General features: G+C 45.5%; 1 protein-coding gene across 1 annotated transcript in view; it reads right to left on the bottom strand.

Moving 5' to 3' along the window:
• Positions 1-15,386, bottom strand: part of ST6GAL1 (ST6 beta-galactoside alpha-2,6-sialyltransferase 1) — a 175,512-nt gene that overhangs the window by 44,838 nt on the left and 115,288 nt on the right. Inside the window, 1 exon segment of the mRNA XM_025209396.1 lies at positions 3,494-4,193. Within this exon segment, the coding sequence (XP_025065181.1) occupies positions 3,494-4,142 (649 nt within the window). The 5' untranslated portion in view covers positions 4,143-4,193.

The raw sequence follows: 15,386 nt of genomic DNA on the forward strand, positions 1-15,386 counted from the left end.
TCACCAAGCTTGTCCTTGATCCTCAGATCACTCACCAGATCATCCCCTTTGGCCAGAACCAGGTCGAGCAGTGCCTCTCCTATAGTTAACCCATAGACCTCTTGCATCAGGTACAGGTCATCAATGAATGCAGGCAAGAATGTTACATGACCAGTCTGGCTGTGTGCTCTTTCCACAAGATGTCAGGGAGGTTGAAGTCTCCCACAGTGATCATACATCAAGAATGTGCTGCCTTGACCAGTTCCCTATTGAATCCAAGATCCAGTTCTTCTTCTTGGTTAGGAGGTCTGTAATAGACTCCTACAAGTATATCCCCTTCCCCATTCTCCCCCTGTATTTTAACCCAGAGGGTTTCAAGACACCTTCCATGGTTAATGAACTCAGTTTGAAGGGAAGTGTACTGCTTCTTGACATAGAGAGCTACATCCCGACCCCTCTTCCCAAAACACTCTCTCCTGTAGAGGGTATAGCCTTGTATACCTACCGACCAATCGTAGGAGGAGTCCCACCAGGTCTCTGTTATTGCTACAAGGTCATAATCATTATTGGTCAGAAGGGCCAGCTTCTCTTGCTTGTTACCCAAGCTCCTGGCATTTGTGTAGAGGCAGTTGACTCTGCTATCGGAAGCCCTAGACTTCCTTATGTGATGAAACCTGACCTTTCCTTGGGCTGTTGTCAGAGTGGGTTGTCTTGGGCTACCCACTCTGTTGCTACTGTGATTGGTGTGACATGAGCTAGAACTGTTGATTGACCGCTCGTCCCCCAGCGATCTTAGTTTAAAGCCCTGTCGAGTAGGTCAGCTATTCTGGCTGAGAAGAGCTTCTTCCCTTTCCAGGTGAGGTGGAGGCCATCCATTCCCGGCAGCCTACTACCTCTCTCACTGAAGTACATAGTGTAGTCAAAGAAGCCAAACACCTTGCAATGGCACCATTGCCAGAGTCTTCTGTTCACCTCACTGATGTACCTATCCCTCCGGGGCCAGTGACCTATGACTGGGAGGATCAAGGACAAAACTACCTGAGCCCCCAGACCTTTGAGCCCAGACCCCAGAGCCCTGTAGTACACATGACCTGGCCAGGATTGCTGCAAGCTGTGTCATTTGTGCCCACATGGTGCTCAGAGGGCTGGATGATTTTGGGGATCCTCTTAGTCACATCATGGACATGAGTCCCAGGGAGGTAGCAAACTTCACGGGCTACAGGGTCAAGGTGACAGATCGCACCCACTGTCCCCCTCAGAAAAGAATTGCCCACCGTGATTATTCGGCACCTTCTTCTGGGCGCAGTTGTTGGTGGCCCTCCTTCCTCATGTGCTGGAGTTGGGAGTTCAGCCAGCAGAGCTGGTGTAAGGGGTTCAAAATGATTGTGCAGCTCCAGGGAAATGGTCTCCCTGGTGCAGTGCCTCCTAGGGCTGGAGACTACCTCCGTCCAGACAACCCCTGGCTGGACCTCATGGCAGCTCTTTATTTCTGCCAAGGCGTCATCAGCCGTTGGGTGGAGCACCTGGAAGTAGGTGTCCAGTTCCTGCTCTGCATCTCTAATGTCTCGCAGCCATTGCACCATTGCCTGGAGTTCCATTATCTGGCACTCCAGGGCCTCCACTGTTGAGCACACCCCACAAGGGAAAGTGTCAGTGCTCCCAGACCCAGCTGCCTTCACCCATGCCAGGCAGCCTCCACAGGAAGCCAGCGGCAGGGACTGCAGGCCCCATTTGAGGCAAACACCCAAGGTAACTCCCGCGCTAGGCCTATAAGCACACCCGTTTGTGCATTCTGTTTGTGAGGCTCCAGTCACGTGACTCCCAGAGAGCTGGGCCAAGTAGGAGCTGAGGGGGTAAGTGACCCTCCTCAGCTCCTCTCAACTGCCCCACAGCTGTGCTACTCCCCTCCCACCATAGGCCCCACCTACCTCCTGGCTGCGCTGGGGCTCCAGGGTCCTCTTGGGAGTCCTGGGGCTTACGGGGGTGCAATGGGCTTTTGCCCATGCATCTCACACTGGAGCCGGGGACAAACTATGGCTTGTGCCATTGGCAGGCCCTTTTAAAGTCTGCGCATACGCAGTAGGGCCTACCGACAGCGCTGCATCACTCTCAGAGCTTGGGAGTCCCTGCCCCACTGGAAGAGGGGATAGGTAAGTGCCCCCCCTTCCCCTGTCTCATGCACCCGGTGGCACTGATCACATGGCTCCCTGGCGGGCTGGGCCAAGTAGAAGCCAGGGGTGGAGGCGTGATCCTCCTCAGCTCCTCTCAGCTGCCCTGCAGCTGCCCTCCCACCACAGGCCTCACCTACCTCCCGGCTGCACTGGGGGTCGGGGTTCTCTTGGGGGTCCTGGAGCTCACAGGGGCACAATGCATCTCGCACTGGAGCCGGGGACAAAGTGCGGCTTGTGCCATTGGCGGGTCCCTTTAAAGTCTGACCCACTTTCTTCTCTCCTGTTGAGTTGCTACAGAGTCGGGTTATAGCCAAGCTTTGTAGGAGCCCTATTAATAGAAACTGCTCAAAGAAGATGCTCCATGGGATGTACTCCAGAACAGGGTTTTTAACTGGGGGGTACCCTAGGGGTACCTGGGAAGGCCTCTGGGGTATTCAGCAGTGGGCGCTGCCTTTGAAACTTCTGCCACTGGCATGCTCACTGATCAGCCGCTGGGGAACTCCTTCCCTCTCGACTGGCTGCCAGGGGTACACTAACCCAAAAAGGTTGAAAACCCCTACTCTAAAACATTGGTTCTCAACCTGTTGTGTATCAGGATCCTTTTGTAAACATCAGCAGACAGTTCCAATCCAGTGCTCCTCCTTTCTGACCCAATGACCCCCACCCCCCAGCATGTGGGGTAGGGACTGGGTATGTGGGGAAGGAGGGGGCATAGCAGGCTAGCTGGAATGCTGCTAGCCTACAAGAGAAAAGCCACCATTTCCCACATTTTTCTCCTTTAAATGAGAATCCATTTTTTTAATTTGTTCTCGACCCTTTCATACATTCTTGAGACCCGCTTTTAGGTCACGACTCACAGGTTTAGAAACACTGCTCTAGAACACCCTTCAGCTGCCACAACCATACTGCTATCTCATTTTAGGGTACTCTAGCTCTACCCAGGAGAACTGTAACTACAGCCGCTTCTTTCCCATTGTACCTGCAATGAGGATTCTAGAAGTGTGGGTTTCCAGGAAATGCCATTCAGGAAAGGCCTAGAGATAGGTATTATCCAATATTTAGTTCAAAAACACTGACTGTGTTCTAAAATGTTATTAGTATTCAGAAATTAAGAGTGTGGACACTAGGGTGTCTGTTCATCCCTCCCTCCCCATCACTTGCAACACCTCCTTAGCAGTCCATGAGAATCAGAACTGACCATTTCAAATTGCTGAACTGAGTACACGAATTTTTAGATGAATTTTAAATACAGAAACTCCTCTGGGAACATGTGGCCCAAGTGTGATGGTGACCCTTTCCTGTTCCATAGAGTGTAAACATAATGCCATGCAACATATACCAACCTATTTCTGGCCCCAAGTGTGAGGACTTCAAAGATCCCGCTGAGGACACAACAGCACAACGACCCAAGCGGCCCGTTGCGTCACTGAGTTTTTTTCTTGGTAGGTAGTTATGCCATTCAGAGGTATTGAACGGACCGTCCAACCCTTGTATCATGGTCACATTCACTTTGTCCCGGAGCTGGCACAGCAGCTTCTCTGAATTGACTTTAACAGCATTCCTTTTCCCACGATAAGTCACATTATACTTGTTCATGGAGAGGTAATTATTTCTGACTTTTTGCAGCCTAGGTATGAGATTCTTTGATGAACTGTTCTCATTCCAGACCTTCACAGAGCTCGCTGGAGTCTTGAGCTTGGCCACTGCATCATTTCCTTTATCCTTTTCCAAGATGTTCCCTTTTACTTTATTCAGGTTGTCTGGCAAGATGTCAGGTGTTGGGTTCTTCTCATGGACAGCATCATTTGAAAGACTTCGTGAATTAAGTCTATTGAATTTTTCCAGAGCCCCAGGCATCGGAAAGCTTTCACTTTCTGTTTTGAGGGGAACATAGTAATTCTTTCTTGTTTCATTCCACAAGCAAATTGTCAGAAGCACGAGTACTAGCAAGAGTACACACATTGATTTTTTCAATATATGGATGTGAACCATAATGTACAACAAATCAGAATGAAGTGATTAATCCAGGGCAGAAAGCTGGTCCTGAAAAAGAGGGGGAAAAAAAACAAAGTCAAAAGGAAGAGGGGAAAAATAAAGAATTTTAAGACTTCTCAATACATTTAAAAAAGCTTTGATCCAAAGCTCACCAACGTCACCCAAAAGACTTCACTGGGCTTGGATCATGTCCTAATTCTGCTATTAACCCAGTCAGACTCTCCCTCTGCCCCAAAAACCCAATTCCATTTTTTCTTTCCTCCAAAGGCAGCAACTTGCATGCCAGCTAGGGTGAAAATAGCTTAGTTTTTTGTTTTGGTTTTTTGTTTTTTTTGTTTTTGGGGGGGGGGGGTTGGAATGTGGGGGAATGGAAGGAGTGTTGTTATTAAAGTGAGTTAATGTCTAAGATAACATCGCCAGGAAATCCAAGATCAATACTTCCTGTTAAAGTCTATTAAGATTCTTGCCTCTGGTCAAACCACCATTTCACTAGCAAAGATGTTTGACAAACACTGGAAAATATAAAATTATAAATGTTGCAGACTTTGAGAAACCTGCCATGAAACACTAGCAACAACATAAGAAACTTCTATAAACCTACAATGCACTGAGAGTACACCAATGGGAAACTTCATTACATTTCTGGCTGAAATCAATGATTCAACTGTAAGGCTTTGTTCAATTCTTAAAGTTGATCTTAGATGGACAGCAATTTTGGATACTATACCAGAGATCAAAGCAAGCAAGGGAGCAGTATCCATGCAGCATAGCTGGATAATCACTTTTCTGCACTCTGTATAATAGGGAAGTCTCTGAATTCTGCACATGATAAAGAAACAATCACAGGAAAGCAGGAAGGCACAAAGTACATCTTGCCTTCTGCATAACGTCCAGTGGAGCACAATAAGACAAACACAGAAGAAGAGATGCCAGCAGACTAAAAGTATCCGTGGCATTTACATCAATGCCTGCCACTTGGAAACAAGGGATATAGAGATGGTCAAATGATGGTTGCAATCTCCATACATGTGGCTGCTCTCAGGTATGTTTGGAATCAACATGAAGATGGCAGGTGATTTGATGACCTATTTGCAGAGGCCCCACATATTGATTCAGGCCCTTCTTGAGCCTCCCTTATGTCCATCTCGACCCAGATGTGACACACTAGACTGTGCTTTCCTACTCCAGAAACACCTAAGGGCTGGTAAGAAAATCATAGAAAATTAGGGTAGGAAGGGACCTCAGAGGATCATCTAGTCCCTGCTCAAAGTAGGACTATCTCCAATTAGATCATTACAGCCAGGGCTTTGTCAAGCCAGACCTTAAAAACCTCTAAGGATGGAGACGCCAGTACTTCTTTAGGAAACCCATACCAGCGCTTTACCACCCTACTAGTGAGAAAGTTTTTTCCTAATATCCAACGTAAACCTCCCTTGCTGTAACTTGAGACCACTGCTCCTTGTTCTGTCATCTGCCACCACTAAGAACAGTCCAGCTCCATCCTCTTTGGAACCTCCTTCAGGTACTTAAAGGCAACTATCAAATTCCCCCTCAGTCTTCTCTTGTGCAGACTAGATGAGATACAATAAATATCACCATTTCAGTTTCTCTGGATCAATGCAAGGAGTCATTTTTCTGGCCCAGGCCTAGGCCCAGAGAAAGAAGCATCTCCTACCCGAATATGCTGCTTTATACAGTGCAAGTCTCTCTTCCTTGCATAAAACCCCCATAGCATTTCCCCATGTCCTACACACAAGAACAAGTGTGCCTGAAGGCTGTATGCACTCACATGGCCTCACAACATCACAAGATGCACATGTGCATCTTGATACTGAGCAAAGACTTAATTTGCCCAGTATCTGTTGTTTCATATATTATGCTGTATACAATTATTATTCATATTACCTGTAGCACTGAGAAGGTCTCATCACAGAGCATATTCTGTTGTGACAGATACCGTACAAAATACAGACCTAAAACACCCTGACATTCTGTACCATGCAGAACTCTCAGTGTAAGACAAGAAACCACAATTGTATACACACAGATGGGGGAAGCGAAAAAAGAAATAAACATCATCGCTGCAATAAGCAATGGTCTTGGCATGTCACCAGCCTAGCCACTGTCAAACATTTTTGCAAGTTTGAAAGAGAGAGCTTTAATGGAAGACTTAAAAGAAAACAGTGCTGTAGCTTTGAGATGTTAATTAAGGACCTCTTCTCTTGCACAGAGAGTAGCCCAGGAGAAAGCTCAGAGTTGAAAATGTAACAAGTGGGTGAGGAAGGCTGGCAGCATTGGCCAACCTAGTCTAAAAGTTTGCATTTCAAGAGCAAATGAAAGATGATGGGCAGCATGAAGATAAGTTGTGAACAGCTTAAAAAAGAGTACCTGGACAAAAGTGGTGGCAGTGTAGATGGCTAGGGAAGGCCATAACACATTGAGATGGTATGAAAAAGGAATCTGCAAGATTTAGACATAGCTCCATTGTCCATAATTATCAGGAAGAAAATGTTGGGGAAGGTCTTAAATCAAAAGCTGGGCATCCAAAAGGAGGTGTGCAAGAGAAAACTCCAAGTGGAAATCCATGCTAAACGGGCCTTAATCTGCAGCCCGGCCAAGACCCTAGCTCCCTTTCTTTGCTGGAACAGTTCTCATTTGTCAAATTTTCATTTCTAAGTTTGTACCTGTAAAACAGACGGTAGGGGAATATCAGAGGATCCGCATGTGCCTGGTTTGTGTCAAAGAATGAACAAATAGTTGTAATTATAGCTGTAGTCAAATGAGAGAACAAAAATGCAAAGGCCAGATTGCACTTTTGAAAGAACCACTTTTGGGCAAATAGCGCTACAGGCTGTGTCATAACAAAGTATCTACAAAATTAAGGCTCAACCATGAAAACCTATTCTTATGTAGGATCAAGCCTTTGGTAATTTAACAACACAATTATTTGAGAACACACTACATCATCAAAATATTGTCCAGGGGCTTGGGTAGCACGGGTGCTAACAGCGCACAGTTGACAGCCTACAGGTTGAAAGTTTGAGGCCACAGCAGAAGAGCTTACAGCACAGCCCTGTCAGATTCCAATGAATCTGTGAATTCTGCTAAATACCTTGTCACAACAAGGACATGGAAAGGAAAGGAAAACATTGGCCAAATATTCCAGTAACAAACTACTGTTCCAGTAACAAGCTATATATATCCTGCAAAACGGAGTTTTCTATATATTAACTGTACTGTTACTGCACTACCTGTTGTTGGAAGACACTTGAAATAGAGCAACAGCTGGTCATTTTCAAGTATTGGCAGGTTTTGTCCAGTAATGGCATGAAACTGCGTTCTTTTATGAAGCCAGAACCTTAGAGTGATGAGTAGCTGTTTAATAAAAGTCAGGGACCACCTTCAAAAAGAGAAAAATGCATTAAAAATTTGTGTAAGTGTCACAGGGGACCAGCAAGAGCATTTTTAGTACATGCTGGAGTCTTGCAAAGTGAGAACTCTAAATCTTGGTCACCTCTAGCAGCAAAGAGTAAATATCTATTGAAATGAAGGCGAATGATTCAGATTTTGCCTGTGAGAAAAGCCAATCGTCACCCATCATCTTTCTCAGCGAGAAGTTAAGCTAAAATCTCACAGCTAAGTTCAAAACCAACCAGCTACTTGCAAGTTTCTGGCCTAGCAAAAATAACAAAATTATTCTGCATACTGGAATTACTCTTAAAATAGACCATATATAAAATTTGAGTGGAACTGGCATTTTTTTTTTTATCATCTTTTTAAGGCTGCTCTGTGAAGGTCTTAGGGACTGGGCCTTCCTCAGGAAGGCTTTGCTCTGCAAATATCTCATTGCAGGTTCACCAAAACGAAGTTTTCTTTCTGGATCTCATCTCTTTGGCTCATCAGCACAAAAACAGAAACAGATAACTTTTCTATTCTCAGTCCTAAAGCTACTTTTCATAATATTGCTATTTGTATGGGGTACTAGCAGCTGAGGGATCATTATACAGTGCTGAACAAACACAAATCTAAAATAGACCATTTCCTGCTTATAAAAAGGAAGTGCACCTTTATGCTAAAGATACTCAGTGAGAGAGAATGTGAACCTTTACAAGCCATTACTGTTCCACAAAGTTACAGATGACTGACTTTAACATTACTGTAAAAATCAATCAAATTGTATTCACATGAATGTAGCTGTTTGTAAGATTGTTTTAAATTATTTTTAAAATCCAGATAAAATCTTAATCAATACAAAATTTTTAAAATGTAAGCAATAGGATAGATTTTCAACACGTTCCTCCTAACCCTTCCCATAGAACAGTTGTTTAAATTCAAATACGTCCCCACATTCAAACTGCAACAAAGCATTTAAAAAGAAACAAATTCCAAAAATAACATTCTTCAACATGATAAAATATTTGTTGCCTTCACTTACAGTTTTACATTTAACTAGGGGTTATAAGTCACTTGAAATACTAAAGGAATATTATTGTAGTGTTAGAATGATGTAGCTGTGCAGGAAACCGTGTGAAAATCCAGGATTTTTTTCAGGTGGTATCTTTTATTGGACCACTATACACAGACACCTCTCAGCATTAGCTACCATATCACATGCCTAGAATCCATGGGGCTGGGGTCTGTGCCATGGGAGATGGGAGGGAGGGAGAGAAGGGGGGGAATCCTTGCTTGAGCAGCGAGGGTACCCAGGCAGACCCTGCTGTGCCTTCAGTCTCCCCTGGAGCTCTGGCTAGGGAGGAGGGGGGCAGGGCTAGCCTGTTCTCTGCAGCAGATAGCACAGCTTAGCCCTGACCACCCACCCCAGCCCAGGACTACAAAGCATTTGGGATGCTGGGGAACTCTGGTTTAATTTAAACTAGCAAGGGGTCTGGGACAGACATTGCATAAACCGGTTTGACCCAAATCACTTAAGTCTGATACAGGGTCTGATACTATATTCAACCAGGTTTATCTTATACCAGTTTCAGCCATTTTGAAACTGGTTTATGTGCACTGAACTTCTGTTCTGTTACAGGTTTAAACTAGTTTTTGATCACTTAAACCAGTTTGTGTGTAATGTCTGTCCCTAGCTCTTCAGTTTGTTTCTTTTTTTTTTTCTTTACTTGCTATTATTTCAAGTAACATAAAAGGACAAAAGATTAGAGGAAAACCTGTTTTAACAGTTTAACATTTCATCTCGTTTAACAGCATCCCCTGTGCTCTCATTTGGACCCCAGTTCTGCAATCCTTCATGCACAGGTTTAATTCTTCAAAAGCTCATAACCTCAGTGGGATTCTCCCTAAATTCTGGCAGGAATAGAATCTGAATCTTGAAATATATGTATTGTTAAAGCTGACTAAATTTAAATGGTCACATATCAGTTTAATAAAAAGGCATGCATTCCCCTCATTGCTTACTCTTTTAAATAGGCTGTGCACTAGATCTTCAACCTCATGTGAACTGGGCCAGATCCACTAACTTGAGTGGATAATAGCCAATTTACACAGGCTGAGGCTGCAGCTATCAAGCTTTGGAAATCACTACAAGGGAGGTTTTGCATAAGGAGGGACAAGGTATCTGCATAATTTACTAAAGACTGAGCTTGAACTATAATCACATCCCTTTGACAGAATGCAAGTCAGAGCCTTTACACTAAGCCATATTCTACATACAGAAGTTTTTGTCAGGTTATCAGTGTGAGATGTCCTAGCCAAGCTAGGTGTGTCGTGCTACCACACAGGAGATCAGGGCTTCCTCTTCTATAAACAGGAAGGAGATGACAGCAGGTGGCACTATGTGGGAGGCTGTGGCAATCCTTCACTATCACAGCTCAGCTCCATTAATCTAGCAAAACTGAAAAGCACATCCCTCCACCAGTCTTCAGGGAAATGAAGGGTTTGTTTATAGTGATTTATTAATAGACAGCCCTCTATATTATATGCTCATACAAAAAGTATCTATACACACTCGCATGCATTTTAAATGAAAAAGCAACAATTCCCTGTAACTTATTTTTAAGCGTCTGTAACCGGGTTTAACTGTTTGGGGAGACTGACTGGAAGTCTTTTGTGTTGCTATGGCATTCGTTAAATCAGTTACATTTTCTAAGGTTAATGTTTCCCAAATTTCCTCAAACTATTTATTTAACCTTGGGATGTCTTTTCTTTTTGTTGCGGTTAGCAGTGATCACATGGGAAAATGAAAGATTCCTTAGCCTGTATTTTCATTTCACTCAGAGGTCTACAAGAGTCACCAACTAATCCTACAGCAGCATAATACCTGTACAAACTTCAACTAATAGGCACCTATCCATCTGTTGCTTGAGCTTTTCCATGGCCTTCCCCATCCACTATGTAGGGTAATCACTGCTGTGTTCAGGATCTTTAGCTACTAGGAGTCACTTTCCTCTGTACAGGAACAACTTGCCCATTCGCGCTTAATAGGAGACCCAAGTGTTTAGCACAATGGGACCCACTCCCTGAAAGAAACTTCTAAGTGTTATCCTAATAGGGATGATGATAAACTGCTGTTTTGTAAGGCCATGAGGAAATGAGCAAATCTTTCAAAAAGTGAGAGACTACTGCACCGCAAAACATCCTTTGTTCATTTCTGTTCACCACTGTGGTTCAGATTCAGTCAAAATACCTAAGCGTTCACTGGGTTTACATGTATAGGAAGACATTTTAGGATGACACTTTAGCTAAGGGCACAACCTGATGGTAAAACAAAATTTTCCCATTGTGAGAGCTCTGCCTAAAGCAGCAGCCTTTGAGGCACCCTTCATTGAACGCAAGGCACCCCCCGGGAAAGTGCTAGTTCTTGGCTTTCACTTGTTTTTTTGGCTATGGAAAAATAATAAGATCAATTCTTCTGTTGCAAATAACTAAGAAAGACCACAACAGCTAGGAACAGAACTTGCACATAAACTGGTTTAAGTGATCAGGAATTGATCGCCCCCAGCTCCCAGGAGGGACTTTTCCATCCATGGCAGCAAGAAGCCAGGCAGATTCCCCTGCCCCACCCCCACACCACCCCTTAGCTAGGGGAATCGACCCAGCTCCCAGTTGGGATGGAAGTAAAGCTCCCCCCGCACCTGCTAGGCACAGCAGGGAGAGGCGTGTCCCGCCCCCACTTCCCCCACAGCTGGCCTACCGGAGGCTAAAGAGGGGGCATGGCTGGGGAAATCACGCATCTCCAGCTCTTTGCATTGGCTGGCAGGCTGGGAGGCATGTTCTAGCACCCCTGGCACCTGGTATGGGCCATTGCAGGGGTCTGGCTGCCTTTCACTTTTGATTAGTTCACTTTCTTATCGGTTCCATCTAAGCAGTTTACAGGAACCTACAGAGATTGAATCAATTCAGCCTCAGGCTTTTTGACTGGCTGTACTTAGCCAACAGGTCAGGATGTTTATAAAACACTGTAGATCCCTTTTGAAATCTCTAGGTTTATTTTGTGAATTATATGTAGGTGTTTGTACCCAGTTGCACCCTTAAAAGGATCTCACAGCATCTCAGGGTGCCATGGCACCCTGGCTGACACTCACTGGTCTAAAAGAATACGAACTTCATGTAAAAAGATACATTTTAGATTGTCCTTCTATATTCAAATTGATCTAGATCTGCTGCTGCTTTTTTAAAACATGTTTAAGGTGCTATGTTAATAACCATCGTGTTACAACTAATGCTTTCTTTGCATACATAAGCATTGTCACAGCCCCTGTTGCACTTTGACAATCAATATAAATAGGCAACTGTCATGGTGTACATGTAAGAGGTCTAGTCAGGTGCCTGATGAATTTGATTGTGGCTGACAAGCCCAATTGGAGAGCGACAAAGCTTGTTACAAGTTTCACAGATCCATGTGTTGAAGTCAAAGTCCAAGTTTACAGCATGCTGCTTTCTCCTTTCTCACTTTTATTCCATCCTTTAGATCAAAACAGCTTCATATTGTGATGTATCCAGTGCCAAATATTCCCTCTAGGTCAGACAGATTCTGCACACTCCTCCCAGATTTCTACATTAATGTTGAACAACTTCATCTCATTTTTACATGCTATGGTACCTCCATAAAGGGTGACTCTGCTTTCTAGAACCATCTCGAATCTTTCTGTATAACAGGGGTAGGCAACGTTTTTTGGCTAGAGTGCTGAAAACCCCACAATGCCTACCTTGGAAGGTGCCGGAGTGCCGGCATGCCAGAAAAACAAAATGAGGGCCCCTTGCCCCCTACCCAAAGCCCCTGCCCTGCTCATGATCCATGAGGCAAGGGCAGCACAGCAGGGAGCATTGCCAGTATGTGCTGCCTCCCTGGAGCCCAGGGCTGGGTCTGGGGCTGGTAGGCAGCTAGGGCCAGGGCCAGGGTGGAGAGGAAACAGATGTTTGCAGCTGGCCCAGGTTTTGGGTAGCTGCTGATAGCCACGGAGTCCGGGCTGCTTGCAACAGGGCTTCCATGGGAGCAGCCCAGGCTCCGTGGCTATCAGCAGCCAACCCGAGCCCGGGCCGTACAAAAAGCTGCTGTCCTCCCACCCCTGGCCCCGGCCGGAAGTTGGGGCTCCCAACTGGCAACAGCTACCCAGAGCTGGGGCCGGCTGCAGCCGGGAGGCTGCAAACAGCTGTTGCCTTCCCAGCCCCAATGCATGCCAAAGGAAATGGCCTCACGTGCCATGCTCGGCATGCGTGTCGGGGGTTGCCTACCCCTGCTGTACAAAATATTCTTGGAGATACCATCTCCTCCCATTCTCTTGACATGGCTAAGCCATCACACCTTCTTCTTCTTGATAGTGGTATCTAAGTGTGCTGGTCCTGCATGCTCCAGCACCTCAGGGCCCTTGGCACGGCTTTACAAGTGCTCGTGGTGCTCAGGCCAGGTGCCAGATGATTGGAAGATAGCCAATGTGGTCCCCATCTTTAAAAAAGGGAGGAGGGAGGACCCAGGCAACTATAGGCTCGTCAGTCTTACCTCAATCCTATGGAAACTCTTTGAGAAGATCATCAAGGAGCACATCTGTGATGGGCCGGCATCGGGGATGATGCTCCAGGGCAACCAGCATGGTTTCATTAGGGGCAGGTCATGTCAGACCAACCTGATTGCCTTTTACGATCAGGTCACAAAAGCATTGGATGCAGGTGTCGCCATGGATGTAGTCTTTCTGGACTTCAGCAAGGCCTTTGACACTGTCAACCACCCCATCGTCATTAAAAAGCTAGGTGACTGTGGCATTGATGCCTACACAGTCAGATGGATTACAAATTGGCTGAAGGGTCATACTGAGAGGGTGGTGGTGGACGGGTCATATTCGACCTGGGGGGAAGTGGGCAGTGGAGTCCCCCAGGGCTCGGTCCTTGGGCCCGCGGTTCAATCTCTTTATCAGGGATTTGAACGACAGGGTGAAAAGCAATCTGTTTAAATTTGCTGACGATACCAAAATTTGGGGTGAGGTGGGCACACTAGGGATGGAAAGACTGCAGCAAGACCTGGATAGGTTGCAGGGGTGGGCAAACAAAAACAGGATGCATTTCAAAACGGACAAGTGCAGGGTGCTGCACTGACGCAGTATTAACCAGCAGCACACTTATAAGATGGGAAACTCCCTTCTTGAGAGCACGGAGGCAGAAAGGGATCTTGGCATCATCATCAACTCCAAGATGAAGATGGGCCGACAATGCAAGGTCACGGTCGGCAGGGCTAACTGGACCTTATCGTGCATCCACAGGTGCTTCTCAAGTAGGTCCAGGGAGGTGATCCTCCCCTTCTACGCGACACTGGTCAGGCCACAGCTGGAGTACTGTGTCCAGTTCTGGGCGCCCCACTTCAAGAGGGATGTGGACAACATTGAGAGGGTCCAGAGGAGGGCCACCCGCATGATCCGGGGACAGCAGGGCAGACCCTATAATGAGAGACTACGGGACCTGAACCTGTTCAGCCTTCACAAGAGAAGGCTGAGGGGGGACCTTGTGACCGTCTATAAACTCACTAGGGGGGCCCAGAAGGGTTTGGGGGAGCCCTTGTTTCCCCTAGCGCCCCCAGGGATAACAAGGAATAACGGCCACAAGTTGTTGGAGAGTAGGTTTAGATTAGACATCCGTAAGAATTACTTCACAGTTAGGGCAGCTAGGATCTGGAACCAACTTCCTAGGGAAGTGGTGCTGGCTCCTACCCTGGGGGTCTTTAAGAAGCTGCTTGATGCCTACCTGACTGGGGTCAATTGAGCCCAGTTTTCCTCCTGCCCAGGCAGGGGGTCGGACTTGAAGATCTACAAGGTCCCTTCTGACCCTACTTCTATGATTCTATGATTCTCAGTGTTTGGTATTTGTCTTCTCACTATATTTTCATGATCTTACACAGGCGTTTCATGTGAAAGCTGTTCAATTCCTTGATGTGCCTACTATATGTAGTCCATACTTCTGAATCATAAATCAGGGACGACGGCACGCAAGTCTCGTAGCTTCGTGTCTTCACCTTACTTGATAATTTGAAGTTATTCCACACACGTTTCTATAATAACCCCGAATTCTTAGCTGTTTTTCTGATTCTGTTAATCCAGTCTGAAGGTCAAGATTCCTGCAACTGTAGAACCCAAGTAACAAAAGCTATACAGGTGCTTTGTTAATTGAATTCATCAGCTAGTTTATTAATGTTATTTGCCCTGGCCAGTGAATAGAGACAAAAAAAGCAGACTCAGTGCTGAGGTTAAACCTGAGACAAGGGAAAAGACTTTCCCCAAAAGTTGCTGCTACTCTGAGAAAAAGATCAGGCCAGCCTTACACCTCCACCTGGTGACTACTACTACTATTATTTTTACATACTAAAAATAAGAGTTAACCCAGGAACTGGTAATCCAACATCAGGAGATCAGGAACATAAATCTTGTCCATATGAGGAATCGGAAGCATTATTTGTATTCTAGAGGTCTAAGCCAGATCAAAAAGTGACTTGCGGAGGAGATTGAGTTCATCCAAGAAGAGGGTTTTCAAATTTTAAAGAAACAAATAATGGAAGGGAAGTTCAGAATGCATCCAAAGATAAGGGAAGAACCACAAACAAACACCTTACAGGCATGCCTATTCTACGCATTTAGAATTCCCTCCCAGGGATATAAATAATAACCTAAGCAGAGGATAGGGCAGGGTGGCACCTTTATAGAAACTAACTGGTTCAGAAAGGCATGAGCACTGGTAGGAAACAGCCTACTGGGTCAGATGCTATAAAAACTAGACTAATAAACTCGAAATTCCCACACTCTT

Source organism: Alligator sinensis, unplaced genomic scaffold (assembly GCF_000455745.1).
Source record: "Alligator sinensis unplaced genomic scaffold, ASM45574v1 scaffold572_1, whole genome shotgun sequence".
Taxonomy (NCBI): domain Eukaryota; kingdom Metazoa; phylum Chordata; order Crocodylia; family Alligatoridae; genus Alligator; species Alligator sinensis.